This window comes from Schistocerca americana, chromosome 1 (genome assembly GCF_021461395.2).
Source record: "Schistocerca americana isolate TAMUIC-IGC-003095 chromosome 1, iqSchAmer2.1, whole genome shotgun sequence".
NCBI lineage: Eukaryota > Metazoa > Arthropoda > Insecta > Orthoptera > Acrididae > Schistocerca > Schistocerca americana.
The window spans coordinates 858,286,156-858,308,718 of NC_060119.1; the positions used below are offsets into that span (position 1 = coordinate 858,286,156).

The window sequence follows — 22,563 nt, forward strand, 5'->3', positions numbered from 1 at the left end:
TAAAGGCTAACAAGTTGTCACACAACATTCTTTCAATTAATATTAATGCAAACAGCAACACAAAAATTTTTAAACCTTGAATTATGAATATTATAAACTACGTAAAATAAGGGAAACACAGCTGTTCACCTAGGGCACATCAGTGTGTGCACACATTCCCACACACAACCACACAGACAGCCAAATGCACACTCCTATGCATCGTAAAGATTAATTATTGATACTCGATTATTTATAGCAGTCGCCTGATCTGATGGAGGTGGGAAGGGGATAGGGAAGTACAAAAGGCGGGGATAACAAGAAAAGGTGGGTCTTCTGACAGATACCTCTGTGGTTCTCTTATTGCCCCCTCTCCCTCTTCCTGCATCTATTTTTGTGCAATGCTCTTTTCTCTTTTCATCATGTTGTGCAGTCATGGAGTAATCTGTCCAAAAACCTTCCTCTTTCTCGCTATCCCTTCCTTGTGTCCTTCCCTATCCTGTCTCCACCTCCATCAGATCGGGCAACTGCTTTCAATAATCAAGTATTAATAATCAGTCTTGCTGTGGCCATGGCTGTGTGTTGTTTGGCTGTCGTGTAGATGTGTGTGTGTGAACGTGTGTACTTTTTCCCAGAAAAAGAGTGAATGCTTGAAAGCTAGTGTTAAGCTGTTTTCTGTTATGTGTTTCTGTGCTTCACGCTTCAATCCACCATAAGTGAGTTGTTGTCTTTCATATATTTTACATATTGCACCATCTAGGAATTTCCGTTATTGTTAAAAATTATAAACCGCTATTATGTTAAAACGGATGGTATGTTTTGGGTATACAGCTGAGTTGTTGATCTGTTTTATTCATAACCATACACTCAAAAGCACACCATTAATCATGGAAACCTGATAGTTCACAATCAGTTCAGCACCCTTTAGTTGACTAGGTATTGCTTAAACCTTGAATTATGAATATTATAAACTACGTAAAATGAGGGAAACACAGCTGTTCACCTAGGGCACATCATGTCATGAAGCTGGCCTAATAACAATAGTGAGGTTCAGCCTTTGCCATTTGCAAAGAGCAGTGACTTGCCCCCATTTTAAGATTGCTGCCCATTGTCATTCTGAAAGGAGAGTCCAGGCTGTCTCAAGGCAATGTGTGCGTGGTTTGAATTTTGAAGTGCCACTGGGCTGTATCTGACTGACTTCATAGTGTGCGTGGGGTTTTTAGAAAAATGAAGGTTGGAGATATGTGGGCTTGTGTTTAATGTAAATGTTTGTGTTAGTGTTTGTTTCTGTTGATACTGCCCATAGTGCCATGGAAGTGTTAGTTTTTGACATTTATGTGGAGTTTTGGAGGGTTCTTCACCTAAATGGCGTATTAGGAGGTGGGACAATGTCTTTGTTTTTTCATACTAACAGAATCTTCCATCAGTTCTTGGTAGAACAACATTATAATAATAAATGAAAAGCAACAGTTTGCTTTTGTTCTACAATATTACTTTTATTGCTAACCGGTTTTCAGCTTACAAGACCATCTTCAGACATCTTCAGACATTTTGTTTTTTCATAAAATTTTATTGATTTGTCTTTAATGATTGCGCAGATAGTGGGCTGGTTTAAAAGGTCTCTTATGTGTGTGTTTGAGAAATAGTCGAGATAATACGGAAGGCTTTATTCTCAAGATGTTGGAGGTTTAGGAGGATGGTGTCTGGCAGCATACACCACACTTCCAAGCCATACAGGATGACTGGAAGTATGAGCTGGTGCCAAAGGAGGAGTTGGCATTTCATGGTCAATCTGTCACCCTTTAAGAGAGGATAAAAACTACACAAAAGAGTGCAACCTTTATTCTGGTTTTTTAATGTGTTTTCGCTATGTGAGGCATCTGTCTGTTTCGAGGCCCAGGTATGTGATTGAGTCGTGACAGGGCAGGTCTCATCCATTGACCGTGTGTAGCCAGTTAGGAAGCTTAAATTTTGTAGTGAAGTAAATGGCCTGGCGTTTAGTGGTATTAATTTTCACCTCTCATTTATTACACCATTGCGTGATCTTGTCTAGGTGTTCTTGCAACTTATGCTGAATGAATGAAAGGTTACTGCTGCTCTTGTAAATGGCTGTATTGTTGGTGTATAAGGCTATTTCGCCACCGGTGTGCTTGGGTATGTAGTTTGTGTAAATAGTGTATAGAACAGGGCCTAAGACCGAACCTTGCGGTACTCCTACCACAATTGGATGGGTCTGGCTAAATCATGTTCTGTTTCTTATGAAAAACTGGTGCCTCGTAAGATACAAATCGATGATCCTGATTAAATGAAGTTTGTAAATAAGGCCATCATGCCAGACATGGTCAAATGCTTTTTCAATGTCCAGGAATACTGCTCCTATTGATTCTCTCTTCACCCTGAGGAGACAGATGTACTCAACTAAGTGTAGAAATTGCTAGATGGTGGAGTGCTCAGTGTGGAAACCAAACTGCTCAGGCATCAGGGTACCGTTTTCGGTTAGGAATTTGTGGAGTGGGACTAGGATTATTAATTCAAGGATTTTGCCAAGGCCTGGGAGTAAGGACATGGGTCTATAGCTTTCGGGAAGGAGCGGGTTTTTATTAGGTTTGGAGAGAGTGATGACTGCAGTTTTCCACGCTGTGGAGGAACTATGTCAATTTTAGGTTGGCATTATATTCACTTGCTACGTATGTTATTGCAGGAGGTGGAAGGTGCTTCAGGAGTGGGATATGGATTTGGTCAGGACCTGGGGTTTTGTGGTTCCACTGGTGCTTGACTAGGGCACTAATTGTCAGCTCGGTGACAGGTGCAAATTCCGTTGTTGGGCTCGTATTTATAATCTGAGTCACTCATCTGATTACTGCTCTTGCTTTTCCATTGGGGAATTTCCTCCACATGTTCCCCCACCAGGTAGTTGTATTTGGCCCAGTTTGTTATTATCTGTGTTTTTGCCATCTTCCTGGTATCGTCTTTGGCACTGGCTAATTCCAGAATGACTGGACTGTGGTTGGAGTTCAGTTCACTGTGTACTGTGGCTATCTCATTGAGATCCAAGTTTATTGCTACAGAAATGCCCAGAATACCTGCATTTTTGTGTGCATCTGTGGGAATTTGTGTAGGCTCATCAGGTGCAATGATGCATAGAGCAGCACACCTCTCAACGAGGCTAAACAGCCTCTTACCAATTGTGTTCTTTGTGCAGCAGCCCCAGGTCTTATGCCTGAAATTTAGGTCCCCTCCTATAACCACATGCACGCCAGTACCCAGCATCACCTGAAGGCCCTATTCTTGGGTGGTGGAAGAGCGGGGAGAGGTGGTATGCTGAAATAAAGTGCCATAGGTGTTGCCATAGTTTAATTTCAACACCGACAGCCACTATACTTTATGTCTGTGGTGGTTCCAGTATACAGAAAAACTTTCTGCCTTTTATTAGAACTGCTGCTCGGGGCAGTCCACGCAGTCGTCTGTGTGGACAGAGTAATTTCGAATGACGAAGCGGTCTTCTGATTTGTGGTGGGTTTGTGTAAGACACACAAAATCAATGGCGTGCCATTCCAGAAAGTCAAGTATTACTTTCCTGGATTTTGTGCCATTCATGTTCCAGTTTAAAATTTTTGGATCTATGGGGATCCATTAATTGTGTCTGGCAATGTCATTGCCCCTTCTGCAAGAACCATGATTTTGTTTGGGTCATCAGGCACAGCTCTGAATTTTGCCATGGTACCCTTAAACATAGTTGTAATGTTTTTTAGGCCAAAACCCATGAACAGCAGGAGTAACTTGCAAAGTTCACCCAGTATACTGAAAAGCATCTGTGGCTGAGCATCAGTGGACGAATGCTGTTGCGGGGTGTCTGTCAGCTGGTTTTGTTCCGGGACAGTAGGCTGAAGTGGTGGTGGTGGTGGTGGTGGTGGTGAAACCCTGGCAGTGGCTGCAATCGGGGCATATGAAGAGGGAAGCATAGGGAATGACGCTGGCACGGGCACATTCTGTTTCCTGCTGCTGGCAGCGGCAGAGCTAGCGGCTTCTCTCGCAACTGTGGTAGCAGTGCGTGGGGGATTCCTCGCCATCAATTTATGTCTAGTGGGACATATACTGTAATTAGTTGGGTACCTGTCATTACACAGGGCGCATTTTGCCATTGTTTTAGGGGTCTTTTTACATGTGCTGAACAAGTGTGGCCCTGTACAATTGACACATTTTGGGGGGTGGTGACATTGTTCAGCAGTGTGGAAGAGCTGCTGGCACTGACGGCATTGAGCAGGGCTTTCAGGCCAGCTATACTTCTCATGCTCAGCTTATAGTGCATGAAGTATTCAGTTTTATTTAAATCTGTTTGATTAGGGTGGAGGTTGACCTTGAAGGACATGCACTTTATGTGGCCTTCAGTGGGCTTCTCAGGGTCTGTGGGTTTTGTTTGCTGTTTACCTGTATAATTTTGTATAGCTTTGAATTTGTGGAAGACGAGTTCTACTTTTATTTCTTCAGGGTCTGTATCCCTTGATAGACCTTTAAAGACTACTTTGTACGTCTCCTTTTTGGTTCTGGAATATGTGTGATACGGTACTTTGTTCACTGTGAAGTAGTCACACAGGTATTTATAGTTTGGAGGGCTGGATGGTTGAAATTTTATGGGAGTGCTGCAGACGATGTGTTGAGGCTGCCTTTTAAGTATGGGGCAATTTCCTTGATGTTTTTTATCACCCCTTTGTGGATGGTGCGAGGACAGATTGTATTTTGTCATGTTTCTGATTTACTTGTTGCGTACCTAATGACGAGGGCTGGGTGTTGTTTTGTAAATCCGCAGTTACTTCTGCCTTTGCATTTGCAGTGAGGGCAAAGTTCTTTGAGGTAGGGACTTTGGTGACTGTGGTTCCAACTCCTATTTCCATATTATGTCCTGCGGGACCTCTTCCTCAGCGAGCCAACTTGGGCCTAGACCCTTAGGTACCGACTTAATGTTCTTTTCCTGTGTATGTGATTTTGCTTTGGTGATGCCTGTATTGGGTTGGCTGCAGGAGCCCAGAGCCTGGGTGCCACAGAAGGTTGGGGCTTTGGGTGTATCCAACGTGCGTTTAGCATATTCTGAAGCCAGACTGTCACTCCCAAGGGGTGCTGATTGTTCATTCGTTGGAACTGTAGATCTCCTTGAGCAGTACCAGCCCTAGCACAGACTATGTGCAGGTAACCACAAGCCACGGAGGAGCAGGGAAGATGCCCTGCGTCAGTTTCTGTCTGAAACACGATGGCAGAATTTCAGTCAATTGCTGAACAAGACAGCTTGGTCTCACAGACACTGTGCTACCAGTAGACCGGCAGCAGCTGCACCACAAAGGGACCAATCCAACTTCCTCTACATGACAGTTTACGACGACGCGCAAAAGCCTGCGCATGTTACACACGACAGTCTTGCTGCGCCATGGAACATAGCGCAAAGAGACAATTTTGCAGCTCCACATCAAAGCATAGTGCATTCAGCAGCAGCAGCAGAAGAAGAAGAATTGCAGCAGTGAACGTAGCACATCCACTCACTACGAGTCCTCCCCCTCGAATGCTGTCTCAACATCAAACAGTTTTTGGTCTGTTTCTTCCAAAATTGAAACTGTCAAGGTCAGCTAGTATGTGTTATAACTCCTCAAAAAATTTCAAGTGAAAAACTGATTCATCAACACAGCCCTTGTGCTATGAAATACACAAGAATCAGCTTCTCACCAAAGAATGCAAATTACACCAGAATAATAGAAAAAGAAAAGTATAGTAAAAATAGTTTGTGTATACTTTAATTTCAAAATTTTGGAAATCTCAAGAATTTTTAAGAAAAAGCCCTTGCGACAGACAAAATAATCCCTTATTATGTAAAAGCTTGTCTAGTTACATTGTCACTTCCACTTACTTTAAATATACTTTCACTTCTTAAAAATTGTAATATGGGTATTGTGTCATCAAACATGTTATTAGTCATCACTTAAACAGTCATCTTTGAAGTGACTCAATCTTCTTTCTCTCTACATGCTTTCAGGTGACCATGCCAACATTTAAAAACTTTTTAGTATAGTGGAAGATTACTTTGATTGACTTCAACAACACTACAATAACAATGATGTTAAATTTGTTTATGATATGATTTCACTTGATTAGAATTGTGAAACAGATATCACAAATTCAGTATTTGGCATCTTGAATGTATCCCTTGGAAGTAAGTGGACTGTCTGTGGTCAGTACAAAAACCCTCAAGTGGATTTTATGCCACTGTCACACATCTTCCTTCCTCCCAAACTTACGCTTTTTTTACTATAGCAGAGGAACAGTCCATTGCTGGAAGCTGAAATTTGGTTTATGTTCCTGCAAGCTATTGCCTAGGGGAAATTTTTTCTTCAGTTTTAATAGATATTATTAGTTAACATACTTTGCTTTCTAGTGACAATTTAATGTATGTTACTCTAAGGCTTTCTGTTGATTGGAACAGGAGCAGGGAGGGTCCACACTAAAATCCACCCCACCATGTTCAGAGAAGGGGAAAAAACCTATTCAGCGCTCTCCACCACCAGTACGGCGACTTCGTCTAAGAGGCGACTGGTCTGATACTGGACCAGATGCTCGACCGGAAAGAGAAGGTGGTCGCCGTGGAGGTAAACATCAGTGATACTGCATGCAGGTGTAATGCTTGCATGTATCAGAAATGTATAACATACACAGAAATCATTGAAAAAGTTTGCTTACATGTTGAATAGGTAAATAAAGGACCTTTGAGACAGCTATGTAATATCTTCGTAGACTAAATGTGGATAGTACAGATTATTGTAGATAGCTGTTTAAACATGTACTGCAGTTGTGTTGTATGTAGTCAGAACTTTTACAAAATTGCAAGTCATGTTTAACTTTCTCCTGAGTATGTCAGAAGAATGACTTTGTTGCATCCTATCCAGCAGGGCAAAAAAATGGATAAAATACTAGTAGTAAGGAGTGCCAGTATAATGTATAAACAGAGGAAGACTGAAGTCAGTCGGTGGTCACTGTGATTTGTTTATGAGAACTGCATACAGGCCCAAAGAAGGTTTGTGACAATTGTACGATAAGGCAGTAACCTGTTGACAGCAGTAGTAAAGATCTGTAAAAGTGTTACAATGACTAACATATCATGAAACTGTCTTGAATACAAGATTGCTGTTGAACTGTCAGTGGTATATAAAAAGCATTAGTTTATAGCTAGTGTGTTGTATCGAGAAACTCTGTGACTTAAGAAGGTGGTGGTGGTTAGTGTTTAACGTCCCGTCGACAACGAGGTCATTAGAGACGGAGCGCAAGCTCGGGTTAGGGAAGGATTGGGAAGGAAATTGGCCATGCCCTTTCAAAGGAACCATCCCGGCATTTGCCTGAAACGATTTAGGGAAATCACGGAAAACCTAAATCAGGATGGCCGGAGACGGGATTGAACCGTCGTCCTCCCGAATGCGAGTCCAGTGTGCTAACCACTGCGCCACCTCACTCGGTACTTAAGAAGGCTGGGCTAGTGTGTAACTGACTGGATTCAGGAATGGCAGAGAAAACAAAAGATTGAAAAACAAGAGGAGGCCATGACGATTGGCTGTAATTGAATTTAGGCTGGAGATCTGTTGTCTAGTGCACAAAAGCAAACTACATTAGAATAATGATTGGAATTAATGTATGCTAAAACTGCATTAAAAAGAAAATCTGACTGTAGAAAACATAGTTACTGAAAAAGAGATAATAGACCGAATGTGAACATTTGGCAAAATGTTTGCTTCTCTTGTTATGTAATCATTCATGACTGTGTATTAAGACTATTTCTTCTTTATATTATCCTATTTGTGATGATAAAATGGTTATTATCAAGGTACCAAGAGATAAGTAGATGCATTACACCCAAGATAACCAGAGAGAGAGAGAGAGAGAGAGAGAGAGAGAGAGAGAGAGAGAGAGAGATAGATCAGCAGTTGTATACAAAAGCAAAGAATGTTGCAGTACTCCATCTTGAAATCACCATATGTGTATCATTTACATTGTTAGATATTTTCCATGACCATAATGGCGATCAGTCAGTTACTCAGATGCATAAACTGATTATTTTCTGCATAGTGGCTCATTAATTTAAGTGAAGATAACCAGTTTCATCCTCAAAGGACATCTTCGGATTTATAAAGATAGAAGCCAAGGTGATCTACTCTTTCAAATTGTACATATTATTGTTGGAGATATAAAATATAAAATTATAGATGACTTGTTGACTACAGCATAATAGATCACAAAGATTCTTTACTGAGGCCAACTGTTTCAGCATTCAAGTACTGGGCAGGGAACTCTCAAGGATAGTACCTATTTTCATATTTCATTTTATTCTGAATGTCTGTTTTTAATCCTGAATAGACATTTTAATGTAAGAAAGTCTTTAACATCTTCAGCTCATGTTCTACTGGTTAGCATTGCTGGCTCTACACCATAGGATCCCTTGGGAACTGAATGTTTGTGTTGTCTTAATTATTTCATCTCACCTTCATCACAAAGATATACAAGTTGCCGAAGTAGTGTCAAATAGAGAGACTTGCACTGGGCAGCTGAGCAACCCCAGATGGGGTGTGGTCTCCCAGCCAATAATGCCATACGATCATTTCAGTGTCTTCATCTGAAGATTGCTGTTTTTAACTTGTGAAAAGTTGGTGTGCCAGTTTAAAACAATATGCCTGTCATCTTATCATCTTAATCAGGTACTGAATGAATAGTCAAAGTGTGCAGTCAGCTAGCATTTGGACAAATCCTTTAACGAGCTGGAGTACACAGTCATACACTTGCATGCATACCTGCGAACTACCATGGACACGGACACAAACATGCATGCATGGGCAGGTGGGCAGGTGGACGGATGGACACACGGACACACACACACACACACACACACACACACACACACACACACACACACACCAGTATAACTACATTGTACCAGCTGAACACAATGCTGGAGCTGCAATTTGGCAGGTTGACTGTGGTGAGTGGTTGTGTTAGGTGGGTTATGTGGGGGGAGAAAATAGCTAAAGGGTGATCGCTCAAAGAGAGGAAGGGAGGAGGTTTGGGGGTAGGAATGCAATACACAAGCAATGGAACCAGTGAGTTCATGCAGTGAAGACTATGACATGGGGCAACGGATAGTGGTGACAGAAAGGAGGAAGGGGAGAGTGTTGACTAAGAGTGTGAGTGTGGATGCAGTGGTTTAGCAAAGGCTAAGGCCAGAATAAATACGAGACTGGAGGTTGTGTTGCAAGAATATCCCCCATCTACATAGTTCAGAAAATCTGGTGCTGGGTAGAAGAATCCAGATGGCGTAGGTTTGTGAAACAGCCATTGAACTCGAGCATGTCCTACTCAGCAATGTATTTTGCCACTGGCTGCTCAACACTACTCTTCGCTAGAGTTTGGTGGTGGACATTTGTTCTGGTGGATAGCTAGTTGGTGGTCATGCCAACATAAAATGCTGTGCGGAAACTTCAGCAGAACTGGTGTATGATATGGCTGCTGTCACAGGTGGCCCTGTCTCCAATGAGTTAGGATAAGCCAGAGACAGGACTGCAGTAGGATGTTCAGGGTGCAGAATTGGGCAAGTTTGCACCTAGGTCTTCCATAGGGATATGACTTGTGTAGCAAGTGATCAGGAGTTAGATGGGCATAGGGTGGCTGGCAGAAGACCAATTTAGATAATCAAAATGCTTTTGAAGGACATGGTTCATTTGCTCCAGTCTGGGATAACATTGGGAAATCTGTAGGTGAACTAGGTTTGTAGGGCAGTTCTTTCTGGGCACGCCTTTTTGGGAACTTTAACATACTGTAGAAGGAAATTCTTTTCACTGCTTTTGGAGATGGTTATCAACAAGAGTGGAGATTCTTTCAGTGGGAGTACAGTAACCAGCTATAATATGGCCAGGGTACACAGGAGCAATTTTGTGGTGTGGCTGGGATGACAGCTGTCAAAATGCAGGTACTGTTGATTCTGTGTGGGCTTCATATGGATGGCAATGTGGACTAAGCCATGAAAGAGGTATTCGTTGTCCATGAAGGTGACACATTGGGCTGGAGAGGACCAAGTGAAGATAATGTGAGGAAGTTGTTGAGACTGCGGAGGAGTGAAGATGTCTTGGGCCTGGGTTCATATTGTGAAGATATCATTAGTGAGCCTGAACCAGGTAAGGACTTTGGGTTGTTGGGAGGCTAGGAATATTTCTTCTATATGGGCTAAAAACAGATTGGCATAGGGGACTGCCATGCATGTCTGCCCATGGCCATGCTGCAGGTTTGTTTATATATCTTCTCCTCAAAGGAGAATCATTCATGTGTGATGATGTAATTCCTTAGGTGAGTAAGGATTGAGGTAGTGGGTTTAGAGGTGCCAGTGTGTTGGGAAAGGTAGTGTGCGATAGTGGCAAGGCCATCAGCATAGAGAATGTTGTTGTCTAAGGAGGTGGCCATGGGTAATGCTTTTGTTTGGGGACATGGCATCAGTATTGATGAGTAGGGATCCATGTGGTACGAAAGAAGTAATTCATATATTTGATATGAGAGACTAGGTTATGAGCAGTTGGCTGGAGATGGTGGTCGACAAGAGTGGAGATTCTTAAGGGGAGTACAGTATCTGGCTATAGCATGGCATCCAGGATTGTTTGATTTATGGATTTTGGGAAGCATACAGAATGTAGATAATTCCAACTACGAGCCTTCCGTCTCCCAGTTCGTACCACCATCCAACTGTGACTCTCCCCCTGTCCCAACTAATCACCAGCAGCTTAGTTTCCACGAACTCATTCCCTAGAACCTGACGTAACCATCCTTCTCCATGTCCCTTCCCAAGAACACAAATATCTCAACAGAAGAAAGAACAGCCATCTGCAGTCTCAAGTCAGACCTTGATTTAATCACCCTGCCTGTGTATGAAGACACCACTGTCATGGTGAATCAATGTCTCTGTGACAGAGGGCATCAGCCAACTATCTGATTCCTCCTACTACAGGCTCTACCACAGTGACCCCATTCCAGGAGTCCAGCATAACCTCCAGTCCAACAACTTCAACTCAAATCTGAACAGCTTTCCCTGGAATCCGTCTTCCTCTTAATCCCCGCCCCCCCCTGCCCTCACATACAGACCTACCTTCCTACCTTCCATGTATCTTCCAAAATCCATAAACCCAACAACCTTCGACACTCCATTGTAATTGGTTACCTTGTTCACACTGAAAGAAACTTTGATATTATAGACCAACACCCTGACCGATGACCGTAGCAATCTGGTCCCTTTAATCCCACAAACTTACCAACACCCCCAACCAATCTCTTGTAGCTTACCCTCTCATATTAAACATGGGAACCATTTCCTTCACTGACTCTTGTCCATTCCCAAACCCGTTACCACTTGGATCTCTTCAAATCTCTATTTATGTCATCATCCTATCTCACTTGATGCCATCATCCTATACATCAACATTCCCCATGCCCAAGGCCTTGCTACTATGGAACACTATGTCTCTCAAAACCCTTCCTGTTATAAACCCAGTACCACATCCTTTATACATCTAACCAACTGTATCATCATGCATAACTAATTTTTGTATGAGGTAAGCTATACAAATAAATCTGTGGCACAGCCATGGGGACATCCACATGGCACCCTCCTATGCCAGTCTAGTAAGTGGCAGCTAGAAGAAACATCCCTAGTCACCAAACACTCCAGACCTCTTGTGACCTCGTCATGATCTGGACCCAGGCCCAAACAATCTTCAGCCTCAACACTTTCTCTCCTATTATCTTCACCATGTCCTCTTTCCTTGTAGTTGATCTCCATGACTCTATTGTTTCTGTCCCTACTGCTGTCCATACGAAGGCCAGTAACCATCAACAATATCTGCATTTTGACAGCTTTAGTCCCATCCACACCAAAAAATCCCTCCCATGTATCCTGGCCAATTGTGTAGAGCGTATCTGCTGTGGAGAGAGTTGTTGTATTCAGTATGCTGAAGATCTTACTAAGGCCTTCACAGACAGGCATAGGAGCACTTCCCTCATTTCCCAATATAATGACAAACTGGAGAATCTGAACCATTTCCTTCACGAGGCTTCAAGGATCCTTCATCATGTATGGGACTGAAAGATATTCCACTCACAGTCCTTTTCATCTCTCCTAAAGTGGTATTCAACCTCCCACCCCTCATTGTGGTCCACTCTTCATCACAATCACACACATTTAATATTTCCACCACCCTGTACAACCAGCTGCAGAGGAGCACCTCCCTCATCTCCCAAGACAAGTTTGGACTATAGTATCTGAGCCATGTCCTTCACCAGGTCTCAGGGGATCCATGTATGGAAATGATTTTCCTGCCCACAATACTTCGTTCCCCTCCTAAAGTGGCACTCCCCCCCCCCCTCCCCCCCCCCTCACACACACACACCGAATCTACCCAAGACCCTGGTCTACTCACTCCCAACTCCTTGCCACATGGACCATTTCCCTATGGAAGACCAAGGTGCAAGATCTGCCCTGTTTCATAACCCAGCACATTGTCTAGTACTATCACAGGCTTGTCCTATTCCATCATAGACAAGGCTGTGTTTGAAAGCAGCCATATGATATACCAGCTGTGCAACAATTTCTGGACAGCATTTTATGCCAACATTACCACCAACCAACTGACCACTGGAACGAGTGGCCACCACTACATAGTGGCCAAGAGCAGATTTGAGCAGACACTTGCAGAACACATTGCTGAGTACAACGTGCTCGAGTTCAGTGACTTGTTTCACAACCATGCCTTCTAGAGTCTTCTCCACAGCACCGAATTTTGTGAACTACATAGATGGAAGTTTTTCTTGCAACACTATCTTCATTCCCATAGTTCTCCTGGCCTCAGACTCGGATAACGCACCCCACACCCACACCAGCATCTTTACCCAACAGTCTTCCCATCCTCTATTCTGTCATCTCCTCCCTATCATTGCCTTTCATCGTGGTCTGCGCTGCAGGAACTCACTGGCTCCTTCTATCCTCCTAACAGAACCTTCATTCCCATAATTCTCCTGACCTCGGTATCTGTTAACTACTACACCCTCATCTTTACCCAACAATCTCCCATTCCTCCTTTTTACCCCTCCCAACCCATCGTGCCATGTCATAGTCATCAAACACTGCATAATTTCATTGGCTCCAGGGCCCTCGTGTTGCATTCTTATCCCATACACCTACTGCCTTCCCCCAAGCTGTCAGCCAGTCTTCCCCAACCTTCCCTCGCACTTTCCGCCTGGATTCTGCCTTCTCCTACCATACCCGTTCAACCCTTCGCCCCAGTCTTAGCTGAGTAGTCAGCATGTGTGACTGCTGTGCAATGGACCCAGGTTCAATTCCTGGTGCTACCAGGGATTTGTTTCCTTGGTGTGTGGAGTGGAACGGGGTCCTCTCAGCCTCATGATGCATATTGAGGAACTACTTAACCCTTTCACAGGTCGTGGGGGATATACTTCCCACTAAATTTATATGTGTTACCACTTCTGTACACTCCCGGCATCTAGTGGCAGTCTCCTGCACCAGCTGTTGTTTCTGCTTGTTGTGAAATATAGCCTTCAGGACTATGGGAGGTATATATCCCACCAAACAATGGTGTTTTAATGGTTCTTGGGAAATATGGTCACGACCAAAGTAGTTTCTGAAAGTGGCTTGGGAAGCAGACTTACCCACAAAATTAATCTGTCATTTGTGGTCCTCGGAAAACATATTTACCACCAACTTATGGGTATCCCAAAGCTTTTGGGAATATGTGTTACCACCTCTGTCCATGTCTGGTATCTTGTGGTAGTACACTGCACCAGCTGTTTGAAAACTGCTACAACAATCAATTTCTGTTTGTTGTGGGATCACTACTGTTATCGGAATGCATTGCTTCATGTATGCAGTATACATTATTGTGACGTAGATCAGCTCATACCTTTATTGCATGGTAAAGTTTCGATGATTGTTTGTACATTGTGGTAAGTAAATTTTATTATCAGTAAACAATATTTGTTAAATAAAGTAAAAGAAAACATAAAATGAAAACAAAAATCACTGTTCATTATTTCTTTACATGTAATGGCAACACAGCTGACAAAAGGGAAGTGTGAAACCCATTTACCACCATAGTTTTAATACCTCACAAAGGTGCCTTGATTATGTATGTACCACCATAGTGTTTGCTCTTAAATCACAATAATAAAATTATCAAGAAACAGATATATTCATTTGATCACAATTGTAATAGGGTAGAAAAAAATCTTTGCTGAGTTGCTACAAAAAATATGCCTGCAAAAGGGTTAAATAAGATGTAGCGACTCCAACATCTGGAAAGGTGTCAGATGTTGGGTGAGTGGTGTGCTGACCCCATGCTCCTCCATACTACCTCTGAATGATGTCACATGGCAGAGGATCATACAGCAGCCAGTTGGGACTGCGTAACCCTCTGGATCTGGTTATGGAGTTACATTACTCCTAAATTACATTTCACAAAAGCTTTCCTTACCATACTGGCACTATTTTATTGAAAATTTACATGGTAAGAGCATGGGTATTTAGAGGTACATGTTAATTCTTATAAAAAGTTAAAAAGAAAAAACAGCTGCCAGCCACTGTTTTTAATAAATAGCTTTTACTGCTGTGGCTAGTTATTAATTTTTAATTTTTGTAGGAACTTACCTGTCTCTAATGACTTCATAATTGATGAAACACTCTTTTACTGGGACATGCAGTGGTTTACTTGATTGTTGGGACAGTAACCTAATTTTCATAACCTTTTCTATTATTATTCACAATCTGAAATTAATGAAATTTGTTAATTGAAACTGTTTGTACACCTTTCTATCTTTTATTTAATTTGTTAAATTCTGTTGTGCAAAGTTAGAATGCGACCAGAATGTTTACATCAGTGGCCAACACATTTTTGCCTGGTTACTAAAGTATCATTGGAGGTCATTAACATTTATTAATAAAGGCATATACGTAGAAATCCATCCTTGATGGAAACGATATGCAATTTTTCACATTCCTCAGTTGATATTATATTTGTGCATATTAGGACACCACTTAGGTTATTTTTATTTATAAAATAGCTTAAATACATTTTGCAAGCAGTGTTGTGTTTGGTGTTTCGATTGGTAGATTACATTTTGTTCCTTTTGTTCTTTGCATTACTCTGATTGACAGGGGCTGGTACTCTTGAGACACATTAGTTTTTAGTCACTCCACTAGATCTAAGTTTTAAATGAAAATGTAGTTATAATTACAGTTTGTATTATAGGTGTTTCTATTAGAATGATAAATGCTTGAAATTATTGACATCAGCATCAATACAATCATGTAGGGATCCATAAGTAACTGAATGTCTGAGGGAGGAACATCTGTGGTTATAGGTCCTCCTATTAAGTGCCTCCTGAATCAGTTAACTAACTATTGTCTGTGCAAAAACATCAGTTTGTACAGAATGCTGGTTTTTGTAAAAGCTGTTGCGTACATTTGGTAGTTCTTGTTTCACCTCTTCTGTGTGCTGATAATGCTACACCTGGCTGTTGAGCCACTTGCAGTTAATTTATTAATTAAATTAATTAATTGTTTATAACTGTTTTAAACAGAAGACTTTTACTTTAGCATGATATTCTGGCATGCAAACAGCTGCAAAATCACTTTTACGGAAATAAGCATTCCAAGGTTACTGATTCATTTGTGTGTATATTGGTTGATAAACTGGTTCGAAACAGTGTTCAGTACAGGCATTTAGCAGGAGAACCAGTCATTACCACTGCACGAAAGAAATTTAGTTACATTGTGGCCAACATTTACATTGTTGATAGCAGTTGCCAGAAGAGCAAGACAAATCCATTGCTGCTATTGCTGCTACTACTACTACTACTACTACTACTACTACTACTGCTGCTACTGCTACTACCACCACCACCACTAATGCTGTTTCTAGAGTATTACTAGTGAAATAGCAGCAGAGGAAAACTTAATTGGATAGATTTAATCAAGCTGATGGTTTTACCAAAGTCAGTGTAAATTCAAACTAAAAAATCTCTTTGTTTTCGGTGTACAAATCAAAATCAGTGTTCTACAAAATACTTGTTGAATCCACTACTCTTGAAATATGCATTTAACAAAAATCTCATACTGTGGTGAAAATTGTGTGAAAAAGGAAAGCTGTCTTCACTGAAGAATAGGTAATGGAAGAGCAGTAGGACAATGACATGGCAAAGGTACAGTGTTCGAATTCTGGTCCGGTATGTAATTTTAATCTGCCATAAAGTTTCATAGCAGTGCACACATTTCTGCACAGTGATAATTCATTCTGGAAAGGATGGTGATTGTCAATCTTTGTAAGCAGGTAGAATCTGTTACAGTTGTTTCAAAGAAAGTAATCCAGTCTCAGTTTTCTTTGCATGATTTTATCATTTTTAACCAGACTTGTCTCTTGATTTACATACAGGCACTAAAGACCTGGATGCCATGCACCCAAACTAATTATATCTTCTCCTCCTCTTTCTCTAGCCATAAGTGATATTTATCATGCTCAAAATTTTTATAAAGGCTATGGATTTTTACTTCTTTAAACTATTAGTTGTGCAGTATATATGTCTCCAGTACAGCTTTTGTAACTGAAGCGGTTATTCAATTTTTAGTTCTCACTTTAAGAATAATATACTTATGTAATGCTTGTGTTTTTCATACTTAGCAGAAGTAGCACAGGCACGCCCAACACTCCATGCAACTTTAATGCAGCGGATGACAGATGTCCTGTCACGCATGCTCAATGACCCTGCAACGCGGGCTGCTCTGAGTGGTGGTGGCGAAGACTCGTTGGAGGGTGGAGCTGGAGAGCCTGCTGAACGGCGCTTCTCGGCACTCTCTCTTGATCCAGCACAGCCTGATTCCAGCTCTGCTGCTGGTGCCACATCACCCACTCCGTCAGGACAAGAAGGCAGCAGCTCTGCTGCGACACCAGCAGAAACTGAAGAGCCACAGCCCAGTGACAGCACTTCATCTGAAGAAGCTCCAGATGCAGCTCTTCTACAGAATAAGATCAGCAACTTACAGGATCAGCTAACATGTATGAGAGATGGCTTCATAGAGAGGTACATAATACTTTAGTAACAGATATTTTGTTTTCTTATTGTAATTGCTTCACTGAGAAAGTATTAGTCAAAGACTAAAGAACTGTAAAAGCATTTAATTGGTGAAAGGTGTTCTACTCCTGCCATAAAAGGTGACCATAAATCTGTGCCGAGTGGATTCAAATTTATCATATTACTGACAGTGCTGTCACATTTTGTTGCTTGATAATTATCATTACTACATTTCTTGTTGGGATTTTTTTTATGTAAAGGACTAAAACTTAAGAGAAAACAGACAAGTAGTGATCTGAAAATTAATTGAAAGATATAGGAGTCATATTTAGTGGAATCTTCAAAAATGTTACCCGAATTCGGTGGCATCTCCTCTTGCTTTTTAGATTCATTTTTAAAACTAAGCATCCATTTAGAGTGAAACTTTCAATTTGATGCAGAGTTTGTGGTGTCTGATGGATTAAAACATTGTGTTGTATAAAAGTCTCAAACATGAGATATTTGCTTTTCATAGATAACACTATCAATTGAATCAGAAGAGAATGCGTCTCAGTTACACTTGGAGCTTCACTCTGCCAGTGCTTCATTCCTACCTTCCATGTGCAAAGATCTTTCTTAGAGAACTCATACAATACACTTTAATATAATCCATTTTTGATGTGTGAGATAGCAATTGTTATACTTTATCTCCAATAATTACGTGCATCAGCCATTTTAATATTACTGTTTTCCATTTTAAGAGTACTGTTTTTATCAGCTTGTGACTATGTCTGAAGCAGTTTGGTAATATACCTTTATTTATTTTGAATCAAGAAGATGGAACACCACCTACATGAATGGCCACAGAAGTGTCTAACATTTCTGAAATCTCTGTGTGAGAGCTATACATCTACAAATTTCAAATTTACCACTTTGCAGTTGAGTAGGAGCGGAGGGGGAGTGGTGGGGGGCTGAAAGAGAGAAGGAATTCTATGATGTAATTCATGGTAGCAGATTGTGTTTGTGTGTATCAATTAAAAAAATCCTCTCTGATCTACACTAAACTAAGGAACAAATGAAGCACAGGTTTTTGGCATCTCGTAAGGGCCAAGAAACTGGGCAACTATGTTCCTCACAAACTTGATAAACACCATGTACAAATGATATAAAACAATCTCCTCTTTCTGCTGTCCTAAGATATAAATGACTCACCTTTGCCCAGAGTTCACACATAATGGCAAATCAAACAATGGAAAACCCAGGATGGAATGTAACAATATTATGAAAAGGAAAGTTGCTACTCAGCATCTCCGCTATATGGTGAGTAGCAACTTTCCTTTTCATAATATTGTTACAATGACAAATTAGTATTATATCATAATTGCCACAGTTCTGCACAGTAGTTCAACATGGCAAAAGCAACTCTTTAGCTAAGAAAAAAACCATGATTGTTTAATAGCATGTTTCTGATGTCATCATTGTTAAGGAATTGTTAAATAACTTTGATGGATACAGTACGATTTCTGCCAGGTCGCTGTTTGAAATTTCATTTATTATAGAATTCAACATATTTAGGGCAATATATCACTCAAAAACTACATAAAATAAGAGAAAGGAAACCAATCATGTATAGTGAACTGATGTTTAGTGCGTAGAAACACACCACCGAAAACAGCATTCACACTAGCTTTTGACCTCTTGCTCTTTCTCCAGCAGGAGAAGTACACACATTCTGTCTCATTGCAGGAGTGTGTGTTTGGGCATCAAAGTGGTTGTGCTTGTGAATGTGTGTACTTTAGCTAAAGAAAGAGCAAGAGCTGAAAAGCTGGAGTGAACAGTTTTTTTGTTGCTTTTTTCTACACACAACCCATCAGTCAACTATAGGTGACTAGTTGCCTTTTCCTTATTTTATGTACTTTTCTGAAAAGGAATTTCCATTGTTGTTATACTCTTCAAAAATATTACTTGAGACAGTCACAGATGATTGGCTCTACAAATTTTTGTGCTCACAGGAACCATTTACGGAACAAACATATACCTTATCCTGTCACCACTGGTGGACAACTGCACGAAGTTCATTGTCTATAGTGATCTTCTTACCACATGATCTCTTTCATTGTGTCGAATAGGGCATAGTCACTAGGAGACAGATCCAGCTAATATGGAGGATGTGACAGTGCACTAAACCATAGGTCTTGCACAGTGGCAATGGTATGGCAACTGGCAAGTGGCCGCACATTGTTGTATTGGACCAGAATGCCACAGTTCTTTTTTCCGTGGTGGTGGTGTTGAATGCGGTGACAGAGTCACTGCAGTGGACTGCAGTACCGATCACTGATGAGAGTTGTAGTGGGAGGAAGCCAGTCTGCCTGAATTATCCCTTCCTTATCCCAGAACATAGTCGCCATTTGTTTCTGCATGAATAGCTGTGACCATGACATAGACCGGCATTTCTTTTCTGAAGTCTGATGGAAGAACCATAATTCACTGATGGTGAACAGGTAGTCAAGGAACTCAGCTGAATCTGCACTGCACCAGCTCTTGGCATATCTCCACACGCTTCTGTCTCTGTGGAGTTTTGAGGGAATGGGGCACCCATTGTGTCATCACCTTCTTCATCTTCAAATCATCATGGATGACAATGTGGAGGATTCCCCATGATAGACCTGTTGCCTTCTCTTGTTTATCAAATGTGATTTGGATGTCTCCTATTATGAAATTATTGACACGCTGGACATTTTTTGGTTTGTGTGCAGTTGCTGGACGCCCAGTGCTCTTGCTGTTTTCAGCAGCCATTACCATCCCTGAAATCTGAGACCCAACAAAACACAGATCTGTGACTTGGTGCTGTTTCCCTACATATGACTACTAACCTCTTGCAGATATGTGAGGCAGTCATTCATTCCCCCCAGAGAAACCACACTGTCCACTGTTGCCCGTGCTTGTCTGCTTCTGTGTTGTGTTATAGATGTTCACCAGTGTACTTGCAAGCCAGAAGAAGTGCTGTTACAGTGTGCCACCTGTGGGAAGCAGCAACACTGTCTGGTGGTGGTAGATGTTACTATAGTCTATCTTCACAAATACGTCATAAATGCATAGATAAAAAATCTACTCACCAAGTGGCGACAGGAGAACAAAAACACAAAAAGGTTTAACTTTTACAAGCTTTTGGAGCCAGTGGCTCCTTCTTCTGGCAGAAGAGTTGAAAGGGAAGGGTGAAGGAGAAGGACTGGAAAGGTTTAGCAAACGGGGTACAGTTCAGAAACGTCACCCAGAACCCCAGGTCAGGGAAGACTTACTGGATAGGATGAGGAGAGACTGAGTGTTGGGAACTGCACTGGATGAGATTTGAAAACTTGAGAGCTTAAAGGTGGAAGACAGGATAATAAGTAAGACAGAGATTACTAATAAAACATTGTGCATGAGTTAATAAGAGTGAAGAGCTAAGTGCATTGTGTGTAAGAGAGGTGGGAGGGAGGAAGGCGAAAAATAGACAGATCAGAAAACAAGAGATTTAGAAAATTAAAATGGAGTGCAGAAAGGAATAGTTACTGTGAAGAAATGCTGAGACGGAAGGAATTAATGTAAATTAAGGCCAGGTGGATGGCAAGAACCAAGGACATGTAGTGCAAGTTCCCACCTGTGAAGTTCCAAGAAACTGGTGTCTCGGGGGAAGAATCCAGATGGTGTGTGTGGTGAAACAGGCACTGAGGTCATGACTGTCACGTTGTAGAGCATGTGTTGCCACTATACACTCTCTTCCTGTGCCCATTCATCCTGACCAATAACTGGGTCCGATGTAAAAGGCCGAACTTTGTTCACATAACAGGTGGTACATGATGTGTTGTTTCAAATGTGGCTCTCCATTTGATAGTAAATGTTTTGTCAGTTACAGGGCTGGAATAAGTGGTGGTAGGAGGGTGCATGGGGCAAGTCTTGTAGCAGGGATGGTCACAGGGGTCAGAGCCATAGGGTAGTGAGATGGGTACAGAAGGAGCATGTGGTCTGACAAGGATGTTGCGGATATTGGGAGGACGACAAAAAGCTATTCTGTTGTGGTGGGCAACATCTCAGACAGAATGGATCTCATTTCAGGGCATTATTTTAGGAAATCATGGCCTTGTTGACGTAGCTGATTAATATGTTCAAGACCAGGATAATACTGAGTTACAAGTGGCATAAGTTGTGTTTTGAAGGGATCAGCAGTACCAGAATTGGATGTGATGGCCTAGAAAATCTGCTTCTGAAGAAGGCTGGTGGGGTAATTACGTCCAGTGAAGGCTGATGTGAGACTGGTTGTGTGTTGCTGTAAAGAGTCTGCATCCGAACAGATATGTTTGCCTCAAATGCAAAGGCTGTTTGGAAGGGAACATCTAACATGGAAAAGATGGCAGCTATCAAAATGTAACTGCTATTGTTTATTAGTAGGTTTAATGTGGACAGAGGAGTGTAGCTGGCCTTTCCTGAAAATGAGATCAACATCAAGGAAAGTGGCATGGGATTTGCAATAAGACCGTGTGAAATTTATTTGGGAGAAGGTATTTATAGATTCCAGGAATTTTAACAAGTCATCCTCACCATGAGTTCATATGGCAAAGCTGTCATCAATGTATCTAAACTAAATCAGGGGATGAAGGCTAATGGATCCCAGGAAAGCCCTCTCCAAGTGACCCATGAAAAGGTTGGCAAAGGAAGGAGCCATCCTGGTTCCCATGGCCGTACCCCTGATCTGTTTGTATGTCTGTCCCTCAAAGGTGAAGTAATTTTTAGTAAGTGTGAAGTTGATTAAGGTGAGCAAGAAGGATGTCATGGGTTTGGAATCGGGTGGGTGTTGACTAAGGAAATGTTCATCAGCAGACAGACCATGTACGTGGGGGATGTTGGTATAGACAGAGGTGGCATCAATGCTGAAAAGCAAAGTGTGTTGTGGACGGACACAGATTTCAGACGATCTAAGAAATGGTTGGTATCTGTAATGTAGGAATACATCGACGCACATTTCAAACTGCTACTTCGCAGGAGTTAGAGGGGGAGTGTCAATCAGTATTGAAGAAACTAAATATTTTGTGGCAGTATTGGTGCATCTGGCAATAAAATTTGTGGTAAGAGTTAGGTATTTATTGAGTAGCTCTTCCCTGTTAATTAAACATCCAGTGATGATGGAGAGTGTGTGCAAGTGCAGAAGTTGTCTGTGGACTTTGTGTGTCCTTACTGAAGTTTAAACAGAACGATTACTGAATTACCATCACTCTTATGACCTGTAATTTCAGCTGTGTGGCCATGGTATTTCTCTGATGGAACAGTGTACATCTACATAATACTTAGTGACAGTGTTAATAATTTAGTATGACACAATGAAAATATTTCCAATCTTTAATAATGGACAGATTTTGGAATTTGGAGAGAGAGTGCCCCAGTCTCTTAAATGACTGCACTTGTAGGGTGTTAGAGAGCTCTTGCAGTTTG

At 41.5% G+C, this 22,563-nt stretch overlaps 1 protein-coding gene across 2 annotated transcripts in view; it reads left to right on the plus strand.

Annotated features, from left to right (window-relative positions):
• LOC124613679 (DDB1- and CUL4-associated factor 6-like) overlaps positions 1 to 22,563 on the plus strand; it is a 180,711-nt gene that overhangs the window by 59,353 nt on the left and 98,795 nt on the right. The window contains exons 7-8 of one of the 2 annotated variants that reach the window (XM_047142399.1): positions 6,446 to 6,608; positions 16,728 to 17,127. In XM_047142399.1, coding sequence (XP_046998355.1) covers positions 6,446 to 6,608; positions 16,728 to 17,127 — 563 coding nt within the window. The remainder of the gene's footprint in view (positions 1 to 6,445; positions 6,609 to 16,727; positions 17,128 to 22,563) is intronic. The other variant, XM_047142406.1, reaches the window with a different exon arrangement.